This window comes from Thamnophis sirtalis, unplaced genomic scaffold (assembly GCF_051295495.1).
Source record: "Thamnophis sirtalis isolate CommonGarterSnake01/CBP01778 unplaced genomic scaffold, rThaSir2_p1.2 scaffold_8, whole genome shotgun sequence".
Classification (NCBI taxonomy): domain Eukaryota; kingdom Metazoa; phylum Chordata; class Lepidosauria; order Squamata; family Natricidae; genus Thamnophis; species Thamnophis sirtalis.
The window spans coordinates 24,350,580-24,371,703 of record NW_028261388.1 but is presented as its reverse complement, the minus strand read 5'-3'; the positions used below and the strand labels follow the sequence as shown (position 1 = coordinate 24,371,703).

The window sequence follows — 21,124 nt, the reverse complement described above, 5'->3', positions numbered from 1 at the left end:
ATGTAAGAGAACAGACACAATCGTTTTAGGATTCTTGTACATGTTTAAATTGTTTAATAAATCTGTGTAAGAATTGCAGTGAAAACTGTAGTCAACAGTTGAACGGAAAGGCATTTGCTCTGAAAATATCCCAATTTTTGTGATACATGGTGATGTAATCACATAAGCACCACAACCTATGTACCGGCGTCAGATGCCTTGACAATTTACCACTGGCTGGGTCCACACATAACCCTAATCTAGGATTGTCAAGCGGCATCTACACAAATCATTAAATCCTAAATTAGTTTTGCAAATCAACCCATCTGGTTCTCATAATCTGATGCCAAAATCAGACAGCAGTTATATCACAGGTGTCAAACTCAATCGCGCTGTGTGATGTATCGTGAAGTTTTTTGCCTTTATGGAACCAGGGTGGGCGTGGCCTGCACGTGATGCATCCAGCCTATGGGCTCCAGTTTGATAGGCCTGGATTATAGTATGCTAGGTTTGCACTAATTCTAGAGCTACGTAAAACATTTGAAGGGAGCATGTTGCACCAAAGCAGCTTTCCTAGATGTATTAAAGCAACTGGATGTTGTCCTTCTTGCATTGCAGCAAAGCAGCTGCATTAGCTTCGTCCTTGTATTTAAATCCGTGCACTTCTATTTTATTTCACTAAAGAACAGAGGATTATATTTTTATCCTTCCCTATCCCTATGCACATACTCAGCTGTATCTGGAAATAAGTGTTTTCATAAACATTCTAATTTGCATATGTTTTGATTAGGCTGTTATAAAGCACAGCAGGAATATTATATATGCTATCATAATGTCAAGGGTCTTAGATTTCTAATGGCAGACTTATTTCCAAATAAGTGTGCAAGTGATTAGCCTTAACCTTCCCCCTCTAACTTCGTTCCATGGCCTTGGATGTATTTGTGGTTTTCAATGTAGATGAGTGCTGAATTGATTGAAAAGAATATAAAATAAACATATACAACAGAATTATTTTCTAATGAGGTTGTCTTGGGGTTTTTTTTTGTTTCCGACCAGATTAATTTATAAAGCAATGAACATAATTAATATGTAAAAATATGGCTTCAAAGAAATAAAGAAGTTCATTGAAGAATGAAAATCTTGCAACTATAGTTGATTAATTAAAATGGAATGTTTAGTTGATCAAAAGTTAGTGTTTAACCAGAGAAATGTTCACAGAAAATATGTAAATACCTAATGCTAGATAAAAATAGTTTTGCAATGACAAAAACTCTTATGGCATTCAGTTTTTTCATACTCCGAGATGACTCTTTTAAGATGATACCTTCTACTTTTACTTGTGCAAATGTAATTATTTAATTGTGCCTATATATATTTTTACCTATGCAAATGCAATCATTTAATTTTGTCTTTTGGGCATTTTCAACTGTTTTGGCTTCAGTATTTTGGCTGGGTGTTCTAGGGGGTGCAACCCTAACAAAATTGGAAGAGATCAGGTTGCAAAGAAAAAAAGAAGAGGCAATTTGTCAACTAAAACTCATCCATTTATTAAATTTGTAAGGTTAAGAGTCCAATTAAAATGTTTGATCGTTGTGTCAGTACATTTAAGCAAAAATAAATGTGTGTGTGTGTACTGTATGTGTATAAAATCTTTATTTAAAAAATTTCTCAAAATTGCAGCAAGTCAAACCATGGTGTGTAATTAATATAACTGATTAATGTAATTAATGTAATCTCACAGCAGGATGAAAATCAATCTCCAGTGCAACTAGAATGGATTAAGGTTTTGATTTGCAATATATCAAGCACGCCGCATCTTAGGTAATAATAACTGAACACTGCTTCAATTCACACTATATTGTCAGTGTTAGGGAAGTACATTAGTAGTGCCAGTGCAGTCTTTTAAGATTTCTAAAGAAACTCTCACGTATAAGAAAAGTAAATATAGTCTTCAAATGGTTTTACTATTAAGACAGATCATAAGGATATTGCATTTTGAAACAGCCACATTTCCATTTTGAGGAATTTTCTTCTGAAAAGTATCAGACACATCTGATTGGATTTTCTCCTGACTTCTTTGATGAGGAAGGTCTTTGTAATATTTTGTCTCCACTGACTCTATCAAGGAAATTCTGAAGGATTATTTTTTCTGGAGAAAAATGGAAAGAAGGTCATCTGATTTACATCTGAAGAGCCAGGCAAAATATATACCATTAATTATTTCCAATTCAGAGAATGGTTTGATTGTCAACAAGATTTGCCTAGATGTCACACTAAAATAACTCTCTGTATGTAATACATAATAATCTTTTTTTTAAGATGCAAATTACCAAGGAAGTTTTGACAAGAATTAATGATTAGAAAGGGATTAACATTTTTTTCTTGTTGTGGTATATATAAAAACTATTCCTCAAATCATGGCATTTTTCACAATATGAGGTTTCTATTAAAAGCAAATTATTTCAGTTGGACAGTTTTCATTTAACCCGAAATAGGCAAGGGCTAAAATTATAAAATTGTATTCCCACTTTCACTACACAGCCCATTATCCCCTACCTTCCCCCGACACACACTAGCTGCCCAAATTTCTGTAATAATCTAAAAGCTTTAAGTCTCAATAAGGTCTAAATTGCACATATATGCTAGTCGTTCCCGACTCTAAGGGGCGATGCTCTTCTCCTACGCGCTGCTTGGAGTGTCCAAGCATGGGTTAACTTCAGCTTGCTGCCCAAGGACTGAGTTCAAATCTTTGTGTAGCCACGCCTCCTGTTCCCCACAGAGGTTCAGTTTTAAAAACTCAGTCGCCCTAAAAGGAGGCAGTTGGAGAGTTTCAGTCCTTGAACAGCAAATTGGACTCTCCAAGTAGTTAGTGTAGCCTTTTTTTCTTATTTTTGTGTTTAGCATATAGTGTTAGGATTCTTTAAAAATTCACTGGATAAAGATTCACGCCTAATTGAAGTGCGGAACAGGTGCTTAGAGCGCGGCTGCCTTCCGCGACCACCGCGGTTGAGGCACCACCGGGATCCTTCCAAACAGGATCTGCTTTCCACTTCTGCTTCTATCTGTTCAGTTGGCTATCAAGGTCTCCTCTAAGGTCTGATGATTCTACTGACTTATATGTATCAATTGATCCAGATGCTAATATTGTTTTTCATTTCTAAGATCTTAGAGATGAATTAATATGAATAATTAGAAGTCTTGCTCATGTATACCAGGAGTTAATAATTTTGTGCTTGAAGATGGTTAACCCATTCCCAAACAACCCATGTGACAGCTGCAAAATCAAAACTCAAACATTTTTTTTAAACCTAGCTTTCAAAATCTAAATTCTGATGCTTCACATCACTTTATATGAATAGTGGTGAATAGTTTTTAATATAAATACATTACCTTTTATAATACTCAGAATATTCATTTGTTGGGTCATGGTATCTGCCACATCACAATACAATACAATACAATACAATACAATACAATACAATACAATACAATACAATACAATACAATACAATACAATACAATACAATACAATACAATACAATAGCAGAGTTGGAAGGGGCCTTGGAGGTCTTCTAGTCCAACCCCTTGCCTAGGCAGGAAACCGTATACCTTTCCAGACAAATGGCTATCCAACATCTTCTTAAAGACTTCCAGTGTTGGGGCATTCACAACTTCTGGAGGCAAGTGGTTCCACTGATTAATTGTTCTAACTGTCAGGAAATTTCTCCTCAGTTCTAAGTTGCTTCTCTCCTTGATTAGTTTCCACCCATTGCTTCTTGTTCTACCCTCAGGTGCCTTGGGGAATAGTTTGACTCCCTCTTCTTTGTGGCAACCCCTGAGATATTGGAACACTGCTATCATCTCTCCTCTAGTCCTTAAAAGACTCTTGACTCCTACTTGGTATGTTTTAGATTTATTTAGGTAGGCAACAGATCCAGGTCTTGAAAGAAACTTTGCAAATGGAACACATAAAAAACTTACCATGTAAGTTTACAAGAATCCAACATGTAGATGCTGCAGCTTTGAATTCCTGGTGTCACAGTGGACTCTCTAGGCAAAAACTAGTCTATACCCATAGGGAGTTACTAAAGATTGGATAAGGCTGTCAGACTCTTAAACACAACCCCAATCACTCCACACATGCGTGGAAATCTGACTGTGTTTTTTTCTTTCTTTTCCCCCCACCTTACTTGCATAGGGATTATTTTTATACTATTTATGTTGTTTATATTTTTTGTCATGGATTGTACCAGTGAGGCTAAAACCAATTTCATTTAATACATGATGTTCAATGACAATAAAGGCTATACTACTATGTAGATAGAAAGGATAATCACAATGTCTTATCATATGCAACATTATGAAGTCCTATACAAATCACACACACATCCCAGCAGTCATCTACCTGGCTTAGGAGCTCTTTCCACATATTCTTTAATTTCTTCTGGATCTACAGAATTCAGAACTGATAGGATATCAAGATAATCATTTCCAAAATCCTTCTGATAGGTGGACAGGTGTTTGCTATGTTCATGATTCCAGATCTGAGCAATTGTCATTGAAGGCACTGTGCAGGCAAAGCAGTAACAGTCATGTCAAACTAGAATTCAACAAAAGTGAGTATTGTCCACTTTTTAAACCCTTTCCTCCTTCATAAGAAGTGGTATGTTGTTGCCCATACACCAGGGGTGGGTTCCTGCCAGTTCTAACCTTTTCTATAGAAGAGGTTCCACAAATCTACAATGCCGTTTAGCACCGGTTCCAGCTCCCTCCCCCCACCCGTCCACACATCATCAAGATGAAGAGCGAGAGGAGGAATTCTGGGAGTTGAAGTCCACAAGTCTTAAAGCTGTCAAGTTTGAACACCCCTGGGGGTTTTTTTTCTTGTAACTTGGCGTGCTTCAAATGCCAGAGTTTCTGAGCCAACATTTTGGTTGCTAAGCAAGAATGTTGTTAAGTGAGTTTCACCACATTTTACAAGTTGGCCATGCCCACCCAGTCACATGCCGGCAAGCCACACCCACCCGGTCATATGGCTGGCAAGCCACTCCCACCCAGTCACATGGCCAGCAAGCCACTCCCACAAAGCAGGCCACACCTACAGAAGAGGTTCTAAAAATTTTTGAAACCCACCACTGCCATACACTCTCTGTTCTCTTACAATTATAGGCCTTGAATATGTGGGAATCTAAAACTGTACGTGTCCACTGAGAAACTGAACAGAGTGCTACTTCAAATTCCAGAAGATTGATCCTCTTAGAGTAATCCAAGGAGATGATGCCTGGGAGCATGAAGAGCAACATGGTAGACTGGTGATCTTCTGCTAGGAGAGTAGGAATACTTGCACCATGATGGTGACTAGCACTCTTTAGCTCAGAGCTGGAGCACATATGCCTCTCCCCACAGCACTTATTCTTCTGAAATTTGGTAAGAAATCTGAATACAACCTCATTTCTCGCTTTCCTTTTATTACAATAAGGGACAAAATGGCTCATGCAGAGTCCATGGAATTTAATGCAGAACTACCTGGGTTATAGATGCTGAACATTGGCCTAAAAAATCTTGTCTATTCTAGTGAAGTTCATTGTCCACCACATTTGTGATCATTGGAAGCTGGAAAGAAAAATCTAACCATGGAAGAAAAGTCACCTGCCTAGTTAATTTATGGAACTCTATAGTTCAGCTGTAGAAAAACACAACTTACCAGCACCTTTGATCGGAATTTTACGTTTTGCATTACACCCATACTTCCAAGTGAAATCCATTAATTCGGGTGCACGGACTTGTGGCTGATAATGGCGCCTGACTTCAGTATCTGGTGGCTTTGGGATTAATGTTTTCCAATCTGGAGGGGAAACATCATCATCCCTTGGAGTACCTGAAAAGATTGAATAACACATAAAAAAAGAATTATTGTAAAAGGAATGGGGAAGGGGTATTAAGTGAAAAGCAAATAGCAGAAAATTATTTTGATTGCAGTCTTAAATGCACTTGAGAGTAAATCCTAATAATCTCACCAGGGCTCAAATTGAAGGATGGTACCTTAAAGGGGCGGGTGCCTACTGGCTGAAAAACCGGTTTGCTTCATCCGTGCTTCGTGCATGTGCAGTTTAGCAAAAATTGAACGTCTACATTGCAAACAAGGAAAGGAGCAAGGAAAACAGCCGGGAAGTTGCAATTCAATCTGCCGCCACTGATCAGCAGGGCTTCAGAAGCAGAAATAAAGGTCAGTATAACCTTGGGGGGGGGGGGATGACACATTCACGGAAACAGAGACCGGTTCGCTCTCGGCTTGCAGTCAGAGCTAACGGTTTGAGCGAATCAGTAGGATTCTCCAGTGGTACCTTACCAAACATCCCACATATAGTTCACCACAAATTCACCATATAAATGTTCAATGCATGACTTTGTCCAAATAACTCTATTTTCCATGTTCTCCAAGGTTGGAGTTCTGTGTGTGGTTACTTTTATAATCTCCTCTTTTTATAATCTCTTTTTATAATCAGAATGTTTTGGGGGGATGCTTTCAGCTTCCAGTCAAAACTTTTCACGTGCACTTCATTACATATTTCAAGAGAAGGAAGGAAAGCCACAACCCTCACCTGGTTGCATTCCTAAATAATCTCTCGTGTATACTGTTTTGTACTGCTTCTTTAGTACCTCCTCCAAATCTTGTTTATTAAAAGGTTTTGTCCATGGTGAAAAGCTATCTGTAGGTAATGCTGTTTCTTCACGAGGCAGTTGCCATATCAGGAAACGCTAAAAAACGGAAAGAAGAAAATGATAAAGAACAAAACCTTTTTTAAAAAAAGAATCCACCCAAATGTGCTTTCAATTATGCCTCTTAAAAGCAATTTGAATTTTTGTGATCTTTGTAAAAGATGCCTGTGTGATCATAAATATTATTTGTATCTTCCATAGCTCTGAACTGCTTGTTTTAAATGTTTATCAGTAATAGTAAAAAAAAAAGCCACCAAAGAACATGGTGGATGGACACCATCAAAGCTGACACCAGCAGGAGCATAGAGCAACTCAAAGAAGCAATGCATGATTGGAAGCCAGGGAGAGACCTGGCCCACAGAATCGCCAGGAGTCGGACGCGATTGAATGGATAACATCCTCATCCTCATCAATTGAGCACATATGTATTGGAATAGCAATTTCAGGCCACTGAAATTTTTTTTAGGCAGATAATCTTATTTCTAAAAAGCTTTCCTAGCTTCTTTCCTGCCCTACTTAAACTCTACAACTGCCCTTATCTTATCTCCTTTGGGGAAATTTTCATACACCATGTATATCTGTATATGGTGAAACCACGAATACAATTTTGTACTCCAGTAAAATAATTAGTGAACAATTGCATGGGTAGATAATCTTTGAGTTACACCAGCTATTGGAAAGGGATTTGCCTTTGCTAAGCAATGTGACTGTGAAGTATGATGTCGTGTGACTACATCGCTCAGAAATGGAAATCCAGGATGTCCCAGTTGCTGTTATAATCCAAATATGTGGATCATTATGCGGAAAGTGGAGGAATTGCCCAGGAAGGACTCTGGGGAGCGGATGGGCGGGGAGGCCTAGAACAGATCACACACGAATCAGAGAAAGGATGCCTGGTGGGATGTGAGCTCAGAAATGCCAGGAAATGAGAGATCTGCGTGCATGCAATTGCAGGGAGGATGTGGGTTATATGTGCATATGTGTGCAATTGCAGGGAGGCCAAGAAAACGGGCACAGTGTGCATGCAATGTCAGCTAGGCCATGGAAAGATCAGGCAGGGTGTGTGCAATCACAGGAAAAAGGGTACAGGTCAGCAGTGGGATTCACTTACCTTCCCAACCAGTTCGCAAATGTGAGCGTGTGCGGCGCGTCTGCACATGTGCATCGCCTTCTGAGCATGCACAGTGCTCAAACATTACATTGGGGCGGGCGGGCAGAGCCTCCTGCATCCGCCACTACTGGTTTGCCCGAACCAGAGAGAACTGGCTGAATACCACCTCTGGTACAGGTTGCATGCATGTTTGTAATCATAGGAAAGCCAGGGAAAGACTGGACTACTGCAACGTGCTCTACATGGGGCAGCCCTTGAAGAGCATTCGGAGACTTCAGCTTGTCCAGAATGCAGCCGCGCGAGCGATTGTGGGTGCACCTCGGTTCACCCACGTAACACCTATCCTCCGCAAGCTGCACTGGCTGCCTATTGGTCTTCGGATACGCTTCAAGGCGCTAGTCGTCACTTATAAAGCCCTTCATGGTATTGGACCTGGGTACTTGAGAGACCGCCTGCTGCCAATTACCTCCAATAGACCGATCAGATCCCACAGATTAGGCCTCCTCCGAATTCCATCCGCCGGCCAATGCCGACTGGCGACTACCCGGAGGAGAGCCTTCTCTGTGGCTGCTCCGACCCTCTGGAACGAGCTCCCCGTGGAGATTCGAACCCTCACCACCCTCCAGGCCTTCTGCAAAGCCCTTAAAACCTGGCTGTTCCGACAGGCCTGGGGCTAAAGAGTTTTTGCCCCCTTCTCGAATGGTATGGTTGTTGTGTGTTTTTAAATTTTGTATTGTTATGTCTCGTCTTTTTTATCCCCCTGTCTGTACCTCCTTCCCTGATTGAATTGTGAGCCGCCCTGAGTCCCCTTCGGGGAAAAGGGCGGCATATAAATGTAATCAATCAATCAATCAATCAATGTGTGGGATGTGTGCGATCACAGACAGGCCAGGAAACAACATGGAGTATGTGCACATGTGAGATCACAGGAAGCCCATGGAAAGGATGTGGGGTCAATTGAGGGAGACCAAGGAAAGACGATGCAGGATGTATAATTGCAGTGAGGCCATGGAAAGAGGATGTGGAGTGCAAGCATATATGTATTCAAGTAGAGGCCGGCTGTGGAAAGAGAGCACGGGGGTGTGCAAGTGAAGGGGAATGCAGTGGATGCAAGTGAAGAAAGGCTGGGGAGGGAGGCTTAACCCAGTGACCTTCCCTGTCAACTTCCCCATTGATTTTTCTAGGGAAACCGGCAGGAAAGGTTATAAATACATCACTTTGGAGGAGGGTGGAGTGGTCATAAATCTTTTTGTTCAGCATCATCAAAACTTCAAAACTCCAAATTGACTGGAAACCAGAGGTGTTTCTGCTAGGAATAATGATGACCAAATATAAAAAAGAGACTTTGCATTCAATTCTACAAGGCGTCGAGGATTGCTTTCGCTCAGAAATGGAAAAATAAATTGATACCAAACAAGGACGAAATAATAAGAAAGATTCTGGACTGTGCAGAAATGGACAAGTTAACAAAAGAAATTCAGGGAAGGAAGCGAAAGAATATTATCGGACATGGGAAAAACGGTATAGGTGGTTGGAGGAAAGAAACAAAGATTAATGAAAGAGTCTAACAAAGTTGAAAACTAGAAGTTAAGGAGAATTGTCATATACGTGTGTGTGTGTGTGTGTGTGTGCATATATATATATATATATATATATATATATATATATATATATATATATATATATATATATATATATATATATATATATACTTAAACTCACAACCCCTGGTATGCCCAAGTGTGGGAGGAAGGTCACACTTCCACTCTCTGTCATTAGGCTCGTCACAAGAGTCCATCCAGACAGAAACCCAATATTTTTACTGTTGCCTTTGTTATATTTGTGTTTTTTATATATATATATCTCCATCCATCCATCCATCCATCCATCCATCCATCCATCCATCCATCCATCCATCCATCCATCCATACATACATACATACATACATACATACATACATACATATATATATATATATATATATATATATATATATATATATATTGTTGTTGTATTTGTGCTGATAAATAAATAAAGGGAGACTATATTTTTTAAAAAAAAAAACTTCAAATGGTTGTAATTAGACTTGCCATAAATGATGCTAAACACTTAGTTGGCTCTCCATATAATTTTTTTGTTTAAAAGCAGTAAAGTTTGAGTAGAGAAAGGTTTTTAACTACCACCACCCCGAGTGTAATCCTAATCGGGACTGAAGGCTTCATACTTGGTGGAAATATCATTAGACTCCATAAAACTCAGTGATAAATAAATACATATAAAATTGAATGCAAAGTTCAGGCAATGCAAAGCAATAAAATACATTCTATGCAAAGCATATTAGCAGGGGTGGAGCACGCTATTAAAATAGATGCATCCTTTGCAAGGCTCACATCGCTGCTTTGCACATTATTCACATCTCTAGGTGTGGATGGATGTGTGTATACAGCCACTTCACTTTACTGGCACTTTTCAGTTCAGTGGAAATGTTGTCAGCAGGTGCAAATTTAAGTGCAGAAAACAAGAAAGTCTTTGAAGCCTGGCCTGCAAGCAGATCCAGCTGTTTTAACACTTCAAAGAAAGATGCTTTGACATTTCAAATGCATTTCACAACTCTATTGCCGTATTTTTCGGAGTATAAGTCGCACCTTTCCCCCTCAAAAAATAGGCTGAAAATCTGGGTGCATCTTATACACTGAATACAGCATTTTTGCCTCCTGAAACCCCACCCCCTTCACCAAAATGGCCATGCATAGCCTCTAGGAAGCTTTCAGAGTGTTCCTGGGTGCTGGGGAGGGCAGAAATGAGCAAAAAATGACCAGATTTTTGCTCAATTTTACCCCCACCCAACCCGCCTGCAGGAGCACTCTATAAGCCCCCTAAAGGCTATCCATGCCTTTTTTTTTACAAAAAATGGGCTGCTTTTTTGCTCATTCCCCCCCCCCCCCGAGCACTCTGCAAGGCTGGAAAAAAAAACGGGCCCGTTTTTGCGAAAAATGGCCCGTTTTTGAGAGGTTTGCAGAGTGCAAAAACTTTTTTTTTAATTTGCCTCTTCAAAACCCTGGTGCGTCTTACTCCGAAAAAATACGGTAAGTATTTCTTATAACTAAACCTTTCCTTTCCCACAATATCATCTTTGAACAATGATTTCAAAACCAAGTTATCATATATCCAAAATCATCAAAAAATTAAAATAAGAAGAGAAGTAAGACATATTCTTGAAATAGCAATAACTTGAACCCTACATCTCCAGGCTGAGGATTGTTCCTGTCCTTTACTGTCATAAAGCCATTCGTTATAGGCTCTGCCTTGGAATATGGCTTCCAGCAGAATTCATCTCTGTAGATGCTTTTTGCAGTTGGTTCATCTACTTGAAAGGGAATGACGTGTCCTGTCCCAGCTCTGGCACTGCAAGAAACAAGACAATGGCAATGACAAGGCAACCACACACCTATTGTCTCTGAACTACCTGAACCTACAGCGATCTCTAATTCTACTCGATGTCTCTTTTCAATAAAGTGAATCTACATATCAGTGGTGGCTAACCTTTTTTGGCTCCTGTGCCAAAAGCGGCGGGAGGGCAGGGGGGTTGTGACACCCATAATGCTATATGTGTGACCCCCCCGTGCACACACATGCACCCGTGACCAGCAAACACACACCTCATGCTTTTGGCCCTCCCCAGGCCTCCCCTTCTGGAGGGCAAAAAACAGACTTACAGGGAAACTGGAAGTTCGAGAATTGTGACTTCCAGTTTGTCCATAGGTCCGTTTTTCACCCTCCGGAGGGCGAAAAATGGCCTCAAAAGAAGGCCGAAGTCAGCTGGCTAAATTTATCTAGTTTGTTATTGTCTTCATTAGCATTCCCCAACCTAACTCTGCTGGTATTTTGGGATTTCCCACTCAGTACAGCCATGGGCAGCTGGGCTTAAGGATGAAATATTGGCAAACCAGATGGCCATGATCCAGGGTTCACAACTACCCTGACATCAGCTGAGAATCAAATTCTGTGAGAATTATTAAATACAGACTATGAAAGGATGACAATAACTGGGGCTTTTTATTTGGGATTGACGCAAGTAAGAAAACTGTAGTCTATAAAATTATATGCTGTAAAAAGGAGGAGCTATTAGAACATGGACAGACCCATGAAACTAATTGCAATAATATTCAAGACTGATAAAAGGAACTATTTATGTCACATTGACAGCAACATGATGCTGCGAGTGATTTATACAGCGCAAAAGGTGGAGTTGGGTGGAACATAGTGCTAGACTAAATAAACCTCTGGCCCATTCAGAGGTCTCTTGATACATTCTTTAGGAAAACTTATGATTGGCAGGATAGGCCTACTGGTGAATCATTCTTTCTCTCTTCTATAGCAGATCCATATCACGTATGGATCATAAGATCTGCAATCAAAGGATACGTAATATTTGGACTGTATATAATGCTAAGCCATTATACAGGCTGTTTCCATCTAGTTCAGCATTGTGTTGAACTGGTCTTGTTTAGTAAACCTTAGAGTAGAAAATCTTGGTTTAATGATCTATACATAAATGCAGCTATGCTTTTAATTTTTTTGTAGCCAGCCTTGAAATTTAAAAAAATGTAATTTTGTTGACACAGAGTTTTAATAGGAAAAACATATTACAACAATGGATTTTGTCTTGTGAATTTCTTAAAGGCGGAGAATGGTCAGCACAGTAGTAGATTTATTCTATGGTTTCTACTTGGTAACAGATAATTTATTGAAACAGCGTTCTCTGGGGTGTGAATAGCCATTAAGACACAAGGGCATCTTGTCTATGAGGTCAAAAAGTTAGCAATAAAATAGCCTTCCGCCTGTCTTTCTGGCTTTCTATCAATAACACCTGATAAATATTATAGCAACAAAATCTTCAAACTGGCAGAGAATTAGTTGAAGGCTAAAAGCATATTTTCATAGAATATATATCTTCTAGAAAACTAATTTAGAACTGGTTATCCTACTTGATTTATTTATGCTCTATTTATATGTATAAATATATTTCTTTTCCAAAAGAAATAAATTCAAATAGTCCATATTTTGGACTTTTGACCACTTGGGAAATTGGTAAACCTGTGAATATACTGTAAAATTTGTATGACATATTACAATGCTTCTTATACCTGTACGTATTTGCAATAAATATGAAAATACTATATATTTAATACCAATTCACATAATCAAAATCTATTTGGGCTGAATGTTAAAAATCTAGTTAATGTTATTTCCAATGGCATATTACATGAAAATAAGAAGGTCTAGACTCTGGAAATGTGTATCATGGAAAAATTTATAAACTGGGGATGTTTCTGCCTCAAGAGGAAGTATAGATCAACGTTCCTGACTAAAAAATTGTCAACCCTAAACAAAATATGTTCCACTAAGGAGTAAGGACTTTATTTCCAATAATATCAGAGTCATAAGGATCTAGAAGGGCATTGTGAGTTTTTGATATTCCCTCCATACATGCAAAGGGATGCGTTGGCTCATTGGCTAAGATGCTGAATTTGTTGATCAGAAAGGTTGGCAGTTTGGTAGTTTGAATCCCTAACACCGCGTAATGGAGTAAGCTACAGTTACTTGTTCCAACTTCCGCCAACCTAGCAGTTTGAAAGCATGTAAAAATGCAAGTAGAAAAATAGGAACCATCTTTAGTGGGAAGGTAACAGCGTTCCGTGTGCCTTCGGTGTTTAGCCATTCCGGCCACATGACCACGGAGACATCTTCAGATAGCGCTGGCTTTTCAGCTTTGAAACAGAGATGAGCACTGCCCCCTAGAGTCGAGAATGACTAGCACATATGTGCGAGGGGAATCTTTACCTTTACCCACACTGTAATTTACATACTTAAACTAGCTGCTTCTATTCCAGAAAAATAATTCTGATTGAAAATATGCTTCAGAAAAATAACCTGAATTTATGCGGGGGGGGGGGGATTACATTTTATGTGGACTTTTGGTTGAAATTAACTCTATTTGTCATGACAAACAGCAGATGTGAGATGGTAATCTTTGGCAAAAAAATGAGCATGGCAATCTGATACTGCTCAGAACCGGTTAGAGTAGGAATTTATGTGTCATATTTCTCTTCAGAAGAGATGTGGCTTAAACCCACTTTAAAAAAAACATGAGGGATGTGTCAGTTGGATTCTGAAAATATTAGTTTAACCTACTTTAAAAGCTTAAGATCTGAGAAAACTGCAATGACACACTAGTTTGTGGGAAAATATAGATGAAATAAAAGGAAGCAAAATTGTTCTCAATCTAAATAGTCTCCAGCACATAAAACACAACCAAGCTTAAAGCTAGTCTCCTTTTCCATATATGCATCATATGCCACCAGAAAAACAAAACACAAAAGTTTTAAGAAACAGATTAATAAAAGAACATGAGAATGTTTTCAAAAGAAGTCAATAAACCAAATATGATTAAAAAGTTTAAATCAGTTAAATTAGTATATTCTTACCAATCTGCTTCAGGGCCTGTTGCAGTTTTAAAGACAAAATCATGTTTCATTGTCGATTCATAAGGATCCCACTTTAGTCTACCTACTAAAAACAGTACGTGTTAAGTGCTAGACATTTTACATACTCCCTAAGGTTTCTTGTCTTATTAACCAAGAATGAACAAAATGATGGTTAGGCAACAGATCTTTGGCATCGATAGGAATTACTATCAATGGGAAAGTAAAGGGCAGATTGGGTGGGGAATCTAGTTCAGATCTCTGATAGACAAAGATAACGTTATCTGTCTCTATGTTATTGTTTTCATTCAGTTGATTTCTCTCCCACCCAAAGGTACTATTTACTTTCATCTTACTACTACTAATAATTCAACAACGTCTTATAACAGTGAGAACATATCTATCACCTCTAAAAAAAAAGAAAACACTTACACTTTAGCGAATTGAAGAAGATCTCTTTTCTGCATTTCTTTTTCTGTTTCTATATAGTCAACTGGCAATTATAGAACCTTTACCACATAACATTCAGGCTTCTTGCCTGACCTGTTTTAAAGTAACGGTACCACAGAGGTTTTCCTCTCTTCATCAAAGTGATAGAAACTCATTCATTCATTCATTCATTCATTCATTCATTCATTCATATATATATATTTCTTTATAGCATTTTTTCACAAATGCAGGGTCCACTTTGGGGGAGGATCAATTGAGTATTGACCCATTGGTTGAATTAGAAATTGACTGACTGGCTTGTTGTCAGAGCTCGACATTATATGGACTGAGAGAGAATGACTGGCCCAAAGTCACCCAACTGATTTTCATGCCTAACTTTATTTCCTCAACTGTACCCAGAAATGGAGTGGGGTAGGAAAAAAACCTATGAAAATGGCTCATAGGAGGCCACAATGTTCCTCTTAAAGTGCCACACATATCATGATTGCTTTTGTAAGAGTAATCTAAAACAGGTAGACCAAGCACTGGAGATTCATTGCAAACACATGTCTTCTCCACCATAGTGATGTTATATAACAATTGTGGCAAATCCTTTGCACTGCTTAGTCTTTTTCCTTCTAGCATTGAACCTACAATGGGCCACACAGTTTAGGGATTGCAACTATTTTATAGTCAGACCATGTATAATTGACACTGGATTTTATTATAGATTTTAGTTGCTATTTATTATTTTTTATTAGAATTTTAAGTGTATATATATATATATATATATATATATATATATATATATATATATATATATATATATATATATATATATATATATATATATATATATATATATATATATTTTCTGAAGTTTTCGCGGGTGTTAGTATGTAGGTCTCTAGTTATTCGGGTTTTCTCCCTCGTAGAATTGGAGATGTCTTGGCAACGTTTCGACGAAGTCTCATTCGTCATCTTCAGGCTACTTCAGGAGCAATTGCTCCTGGAAGCACCAAGCCTGAAGTAGCCTGAAGTAGCCTGAAGTAGCCTGAAGATGACGAATGAGACTTCGTCGAAACGTCGCCAAGACATCTCCAATTCTACACGGGAGAAAACCCAAATAACTAGAGACCTACAGATAGATAGATAGATAGATAGATAGATAGATAGATAGATAGATAGATAGATAGATAGATAGATAGATAGATAGATAGAGTGCTTTTACTTGTTCTGGTCTCTGGTCTAAGACTGTAATAAATTGTTGTTGTTGTAACAAGTAGACCTCTAAGTTTTCTTTCTCTAACCTGGGATCTTCCAATGGAACTGCAGTGACCAAACATCCTTAAACCAGTAACCTCTCCAATTCCAGAACACTCTTTTGATCCCCATTTGGAATATGGTCCTTTTGTTCTGTTATGCTTATTCTCTTCCCCTGCCACTTCAGGCCAAAGGCAAACACAAGGCAAAGGCAGATTTTGCACCTTTGCTCCATTGTAAGCATTACTCGGGCCCAGAGATTCTTGTTAAAATGCAGGCCTCATAGTTGACTATCTCAACTCCACTGTGAGAAAATATATTTTGGTTCAAATATTGCACTATGCTGTTCTTTGTGAAGCCACGCTTGGTTAGAACATAATTATATTCAGAACCATCAACAAGATTTGGACACTCCCAATGCCTAGGTGAATTCCCCCAATAATTTAAGTTCAACACAACAAATCACATTGTAACTTTATACAAAGGTGCACAATCTGAATTCATAGAGTTTGCATTGGAATCCTCAAAGCCTTCAAAATAGTACCCAAAGACCTTTAACAATTCTTATAAAATTGTATGTGTTCATGCAACACAAGGAGAAAATTATTAAATTTTCACAGAGGAGCAATCATATTACTGTAATAATTCTTAATTTTATATAGAAATAAATGAAATTATATTTTTCTTGGCCCCACTCAGCATGCTTCTGAAGGACAAATGTATAGAAAAGTTAAACACTATTAACTTAGTCCAATGTATGTGTCCAGTCAGTGCAATAGAGCAAGTTTTTTGTGTCTTAGTAAGCCTGAGTCATAAGACAAAAACAAACCTTGTTTTTGTACCTACCACAGTTATTTAGGAACCAAAATGCACAAATGATCAACTGCTCAGGGAGCTGTCCAGACTTATAATCATTTCCAACAGGAGGAATTGAGGAACACTTACATACCGTGTTTCCCTGAAAATAAGACAATTTTCTTTTGACCCCCGAAATAAGCACTTGGCCCTATTTTCGGGAAGGTCTTCTTATTTTTGAGGTGCAGGAGGGGGCGAGCGTGGTCACCTCATGGCTGCTGCTGTGTTGCAATATTTTTGGGAAGGGCTTATTTTTTTAGCGCATGTGCTCAAAAGCCCGATTGGGCTTATTATCTGGGGAGGTCTTATTTTCAGGGAAACAGGGTAGCTCCTCCTTCTAAATGTAATGCAATAAATACAACCACTGTACTGTACTCAACTGCAGTCCATATTGTACAACCACTGTACTGAACTCAAAAATCCCATTTCCGGAGCTTTTTATTTTTAAAAGGATCTTCTGCTAAGAGACTTCTGGGTTTCTTCTTCAATCATGGACAGCAATATGCAGCTTTTTCTTGCTGTTTCGAATAGCCCCTAAAATATCTGTTTTAAATCACTGAAGAATCTATTCCATCTTTCCTTTCAAAAGAGCATATAGAGAGGCATTCCCTATTGCTGCCAATTACCTCCCACAGACCCATTAGATCTCACAGGGTTGGCCTCCTCCAGGTGCCATCTACCAGCCAATGCCACCTGGCTATTACCCGGGGGAGGGCCTTCTCTGTGGCAGCTCCGGCCCTCTGGAATGAACTCCCCGCAGGGATTCGGACCCTCACCTCTCTCCAGGCCTTCCGAAAAGCCATCAAAACCTGGCTTTGCCGGCAGGCCTGGGGGTGATGAGTTCCCTCCCCTCTCGGCATGTATGGTTGTGCGACTGTTGTCTACTTTTATTATTTGTATTTTGTCTTTTTATGTTCCCCCTTTTTTCCCCCTTGAATTGTTCGCTGCCCTGAGTCCTCCCGGAGAAGGGCGGCATACAAATAATAAAATACATACATACATACATACATACATACATACATACATACATACATACATACATACATAAGGTATCTCTGAGGAACAATAGCTCAAAAGTCATCTGGGGAGCTTCACAGGTGAGCTGGGCAACATTGAACTAGTTCTTGCCTGTTACAGTACAGCAAGGGTGTCAAACTAGTGACGATATATTGCCATCCCTTGACACATCATAACTTTTCCCTTTGCTAAATTGGGGGTGGGCATGGCCAGAGTGTGATGAATCCAGCCCGCAGGGCGTAAGTTTGATATCCCTGCACTACAGGTAGTCAACTTAAAATCATTTGTTTAGTAACAGTTCAATGTTACAATGGCACTGAAAAAAGTGACTTATTATCGTTTTTCACATTTGCAACTTCCCCAATCATGCCATCCAAATTTGGATGCTTGGCAACTGGTTCATATTTATGAGAGTTGCAATCCCCTTTTGCTACCTTCTGGCGCAAAGTCAATGGGAAAGCCAGATTCACTTTACAACCACGTTACTAATTTAACAACTGCAATGATTTAATTAACAACTGTGGCAAGAAAGGTTGCAAAACAGGACCTAATTCATTTAAGAACTATCTCGTTCAGCAACAGAAATCTGGGGCTCAATTGGGGTTGCAAATCGAAGACTATTGTATAACCACACTGAGAGGTGGTCACACATTGTTCTGGGCTTTGCTTTAGCCATGATTTATTGAATGAAATCCCAATTAGTTTGCTGGAAGCAGCAGAATAACCCCGAATACCCCAGCCTTATTGTGACACAACATGTTGTGAAACAAGCAGTTGAGTGGCTTTCACTTGGACAGTGTTTCTCCAACTTGACCATTTTAAGATGGGTGGACGACCATCTTCCAGAATTTGGGGAAATTAAAATTGCTAAGTTGGAGAAATGCTGCCCTGAGAGATAGGGCAGAGCCGTCTGAGTATCTGAACATTGGAAGATTGTGGATTTAGTTTTGTCGCTAATTTAAAATCCAAGTGCAGGAACTGGGCATGGCTAGTCTACTGAAGAGAAGGACCAGGGGAGACGTGATAGCAATGTTCCAATGGTTCCACCACAAATCCGCGGTAGACTAAAGCACGCTCGCCGAAAGCGCGTACGTGACATCATCACAGCGCGATGAAAATGGCACGCTGTGAGTGGTAAATTTAAAATTAACGCGAAAACCTTACCCTAACCCCCCCAAACCTAACCCTAAACCTAACCCTAAGCCTAACCCTTAACCTAACCCTAACCCTAAACCTAACTCTTAATCTAACGCTAAACCTAACGCTAACCCTTAACCTAACCCTAAACCTAACCCTAACGCTTAACGTAACCCTAAACCTAACCCTAACCCTTAACCTAACCCTAACCCTAAACCTAACCCTTACCTTTATGTGAATCGGCTTGCTTTAATTTTATTTTAATTTTAATTTAATTTATTTTTAATTTTATTTGTCGCGCTGATGACGTCACGTACGCACTTTGATCAGGCGCGCTTTAGTGGACCGCGGTTTTGACGGGTCACGTGTTTCAATATTTGAGGGGCTGCCATGGAGAGGAGGGGGTCATGCTATTTTCCAAACCACCCAAAGGTCAGACAAGGAATAATGGATAGAAACTGATCAAGGAGAGATTCAACCTAGAAATAAAGGAGGAGCTTTCTGACCGTGAGAACAATCAACCAATGGAACAGAAGTTGCCTTTGGAAGTTGTGGGAGTTTCATCATTTGACACTTTCAATAAGAGATTGGACTGCCATTTGTCAGAAATGGTGTAGGATCTCCTGCTTGGGGGGGGGGGTTGGACTTGATGACCTATAAGGTCCCTCCCAACTCTGTTAAACTATGTTACAAAAGACTATACCCAGGCAGAACGTAAACACAAATTGGGGGGGGGGGGCTTGGCCTCATTTCACTCCGTTCCATTGCGACCCTCGCGTCCAGCCTTCGTCGTCTTCGCAATGTTTCCCCGTCTCAAGAGTTTAAGGGCGTGCCTTCCAGCTTCAGATAGAGAAGCTCGGATCTCCGTAGTCCCCGTTTCTTCCCTCCCTCCAAACAGGCCAGAGTGGGATTCTCACCAGCAGGCGGCGGCGGTGGCGCTGCCGTGCGCGCAGACCTGGGTCTCCATGGTGGTGTGTCGGGGAGCAACGGGGGAGGCGCTGGGGCGGCCCCATTAATCGGGGGAAGGAGAGCGCTCTTGTCGCGCTCCGGCAACTGCATGCAGGTGGGTTAGTCCAACTCAGCCTCTTCCTGGCTCTCCGATCGCAAAGCAATAGCTCTGGAGCAGGGAACAATTGGGAATGGAGACGGCGGGGGAAAGCTTGTCCTGTCACCAAGCCGCAAAGCGAGAGACGCAATAAACGCCGCTGCCTGCTTGCCTGCGCCCAGACCTGCCTGTTGCCCAGGCACCAGTTTTGCGATTGTGACCCAGGGAACCAGTAGGCTGCACCTTTCTCCCGCCGGCTTGGGCAAGGCGACGGGGATTGACCGCGATGGGGATGGTTGAAGCAAAGCAAAACTGAGCTGTGCGTTTTAGGCAGCATGTTATTTAAACTAAGACGACTGGGTTCCAGAATTCCAACCAAGGGGATGGGGGGCACCTTCTTCCCCACTCGTGTGTGCCCCCTGCCTGACATTTGGGTAGTTCCAGACTGACTCGAGGGAGGATGGGGGGGGGGAAATAAAAACAAAGGAATGGGCTTTATGCTGAAAGAAATGTAATAGACACTTGTGGAAAGTTATCACCCAGCCCTCTCTCAGAGAAGTGAAATATCCTAGGAAATGTTGAAAAGGCAGAATATTATATTTCCCTGGATGTGAAAGGGAGAAACGTTTTAAAGAGAAATTTCCTGCAGCTTCCTGCCTCCCGCCCCCCTCCCCGCCCGTTTGTCAATGGGCCATTAAGAAGGCCACGCTAGTCCCTTTACATAATAAAGAGTTCTCCACTTCAGCTCCAGGGGATGGGATTAAGGCATGATAATATTGGCATTTTACCCAACTCACCACATGGCATCTGAGAGCTCAACCAAACCTGGATTCAAAAAGCAGCCTAGAGAGTTGCCCCTGCATGGCCCCATGGGAGTCTGACAACCAATCAGAATACAAGATCAAGATCAAAGGCCAGAGAGGGCATAAAACCAGGGACTCAGCATCTCAGTCCTCCCTTCTCTTTTCTCCACCAACATTGAAGCATGTGATCACCTTTTCTGTTCAGGACTCAAGCCATGTGGTCCTGTCCACCAATAAACCATCTTTCCAAGCAGCCTCCATGTCTCCAGTGTCGTTTTC

General features: G+C 40.2%; 1 protein-coding gene across 3 annotated transcripts; it reads right to left on the bottom strand.

Annotated features, from left to right (window-relative positions):
- Positions 1–1,821: 1,821 nt before the first annotated feature.
- Positions 1,822–20,307, bottom strand: TEX26 (testis expressed 26). Of its 3 annotated transcripts, none has more exons than XM_087721269.1 (7): positions 19,915–20,307; positions 14,300–14,381; positions 11,054–11,216; positions 6,582–6,738; positions 5,684–5,857; positions 4,385–4,546; positions 1,822–2,128 (listed from the first exon to the last, which is right to left on the bottom strand). In XM_087721269.1, exons 1-7 carry the CDS (start codon positions 20,054–20,056, stop codon positions 2,022–2,024), a joined length of 987 nt encoding a protein of 328 aa, XP_087577395.1. In that variant the 5' UTR covers positions 20,057–20,307; the 3' UTR covers positions 1,822–2,021. The 3 variants fall into 3 exon arrangements, with proteins under 3 accessions (XP_087577395.1, XP_087577394.1, XP_087577396.1); XM_087721268.1 differs by having other exon boundaries at positions 14,300–14,384; positions 19,915–20,306; XM_087721270.1 differs by lacking the exon at positions 14,300–14,381 and having other exon boundaries at positions 19,915–20,242.
- Positions 20,308–21,124: the final 817 nt, after the last annotated feature.